Consider the following 2,362-nt stretch of genomic DNA (forward strand, 5'->3'; position numbering starts at 1 on the left):
GTCTGTGTCTCACCTGTCTGTCTTTACCTGTCTGTGTCTCACCTGTCTGTCTTTACCTGTCTGTGTCTCACCTGTCTGTCTTTACCTTTGTCTCACCTGTCTGTCTTTACCTGTCTGTGTCTCACCTGTCTGTCTTTACCTGTCTGTGTCTCACCTGTCTGTCTTTACTTGTATGTGTCTCACCTATCTGTCTCACCTGTCTATGTCTTGCCTGTCTCTGTCTCACCTGTCTGTCTTTGCTTGTCTGTGTCTCACCTGTCTCTGTCTCACCTGTCTGTCTTTACCTGTCTGTCTCATTTTTCTCTGTCTCACTTGTCTGTCTTTACCTGTCTTTGTCTCACCTGTCTGTCTTTACCTGTCAGTGTCTAACCTGTCTGTGTCTTTATCTGTCTATGTCTCACCTGTCTGTCTTTACCTGTCTGTGTCTCACCTGTCTGTCTCACCTGTCTGTGTCTAACCTGTCTGTGTCTCACTTGTCTGTCTTTACCTGTCTGTGTCTCACCTGTCTGTCTTTACCTGTCTGTGTCTCATCTGTCTGTCTCACTTGTCTGTGTCTCACCTGTCTCTGTCTCACCTGTCAGTCTTTACTTGTCTGTGTCTCACCTATCTGTCTCACCTGTCTGTGTCTCGCCTGTCTCTGTCTCACCTGTCAGTCTTTACTTGTCTGTGTCTCACCTGTCTGTGTCTCACCTGTCTGTCTTTACTTGTCTGTGTCTCACCTGTCTGTGTCTCACCTGTCTGTCTTTACCTGTCTCTCTCTCACCTGTCTGTGTCTCACCTGTCTGTGTCTCACCTGTCTGTCTTTACCTGCCTCTCTCTCACCTGTCTTTGTCTCACCTGTCTCACCTGTCTGTGTCTCACCCGTCTGTCTTCACCTGTCTGTGTCTCACCCGTCTGTCTTCACCTGTCTGTGTCTCACCCGTCTGTCTTCACCTGTCTGTGTTTCACCTGTCTGTCTCACCTGTCTAGGTTCTTTACATGTCTCTCACCTATCTGTCTTCTTTTACCTGTCTGCTTTCATTACCTGTCTGTCTCACCTGTGTTTCGAAGCCGTTTGGAGAACGGTGTTAGCGTAGCTTTGGCCTTGGAGGTCCAGTTGATGGTTCCGGAGCCGAAGGAGCTGGAGGACAGGGACTTGCCCAGGTGATCTGAGCTCACCTTCTTGGTGTTGTTGGTGGCCGTTTTACTCCAGTCTGCAACACAAACACAGGAGTTACCTGCCAGTCACACCTGGAACGGCTCTGGTTTCAGTCAGTCTTGTCCCGGGTCAGGTCCTGAGGGCTGTATGAGATGTTCTGAATCATTTAATTAAAATGCAACATTAACAGATGAAGTTAGCCTCTCTGATGCTAACACTATCACCAGTGGCGGCTGGTGACATTTTCTCCAAGTTGGGCTACAACTCTAAAATAGACGTATCCCAAAAAGCAATCAAACATGTACTAAGTTGTATCACGCCAGTGTATTTATTAAACAAATGACAATAATAAAACAGCATTACAATGTCATGTAGTGTTTTATTTTTAGTACATAAATTTTGCTCTTCTGTTATTGAGAAGCAAATTTCTTCATGACTCTGGTTAAATTCAGGGATGTTTTAACCAGATTCTTGTAGAGCATGGTCAGTGCAGTGAGATGTGATGTTGAACCTGAGGAAAGTCTGGATTGTCTTCAGTGTTCAGCTCCTCTCAGATTCAGCTGTGGTCAGAGGAGATGTGATGAGGATCTTCAGCAGACTCACAGTCTCTGAAGATGCAGATTGTTCTCCATGAAGAGCTCCACAGCACCACTGCAGCTCCTGACCTCATAAAAACCTGTTCAATGTTTAGCTTGGTCCAGTTCAGCACTGCAGCCTCCATTGTGGTGAACTGGAGACCTGCAGGAACCTGTCTGCCTGCAGCTCTGATCAGATGCTTGTGAACGCCTCAAGATGATGTCACAAACATAAAAAAACAAATGCACAAATTTAATTCAGTATGGAGATGGCTACAAGTGAACTTTATAATATTCAATATACAGAAAACAACTGAAGTTATGAATACACACGTTCATTTATTAACAACAAATTGCTGCACCTCTAAGGTATTATATTATATTTATTTATTTAAAGCTGTGTTAACAATTATAAAACAATATAACTATATTATACTATGATTAAAAGCACAACTATATTATAGCACTAATATTATATTTATTTATTTAAAGCTGTGTTAACAATTATGAAACAATATAACTATATTATACTATGATTAAAAGCACAACTATATTATAGCACTACTATGATTAAAAGCATAACTATATTATAGCACTACTATGATTAAAAGCATAACTATATTATAGCACTACTATGATTAAAAGCATA

General features: G+C 42.4%; 1 protein-coding gene across 6 annotated transcripts in view; it reads right to left on the reverse strand.

The window, feature by feature from the left end:
* adgrg6 (adhesion G protein-coupled receptor G6) overlaps nt 1-2,362 on the reverse strand; it is a 75,651-nt gene that overhangs the window by 2,688 nt on the left and 70,601 nt on the right. For all 6 annotated transcript variants that reach the window (XM_014017920.1, XM_014017924.1, XM_014017923.1 and 3 more), the window contains one exon: nt 1,038-1,193. In XM_014017920.1, coding sequence (XP_013873374.1) covers nt 1,038-1,193 — 156 coding nt within the window. The remainder of the gene's footprint in view (nt 1-1,037; nt 1,194-2,362) is intronic.

The sequence above is a fragment of the Austrofundulus limnaeus genome, unplaced genomic scaffold, assembly GCF_001266775.1.
Source record: "Austrofundulus limnaeus strain Quisiro unplaced genomic scaffold, Austrofundulus_limnaeus-1.0 Scaffold179, whole genome shotgun sequence".
NCBI classification, from domain to species: domain Eukaryota; kingdom Metazoa; phylum Chordata; class Actinopteri; order Cyprinodontiformes; family Rivulidae; genus Austrofundulus; species Austrofundulus limnaeus.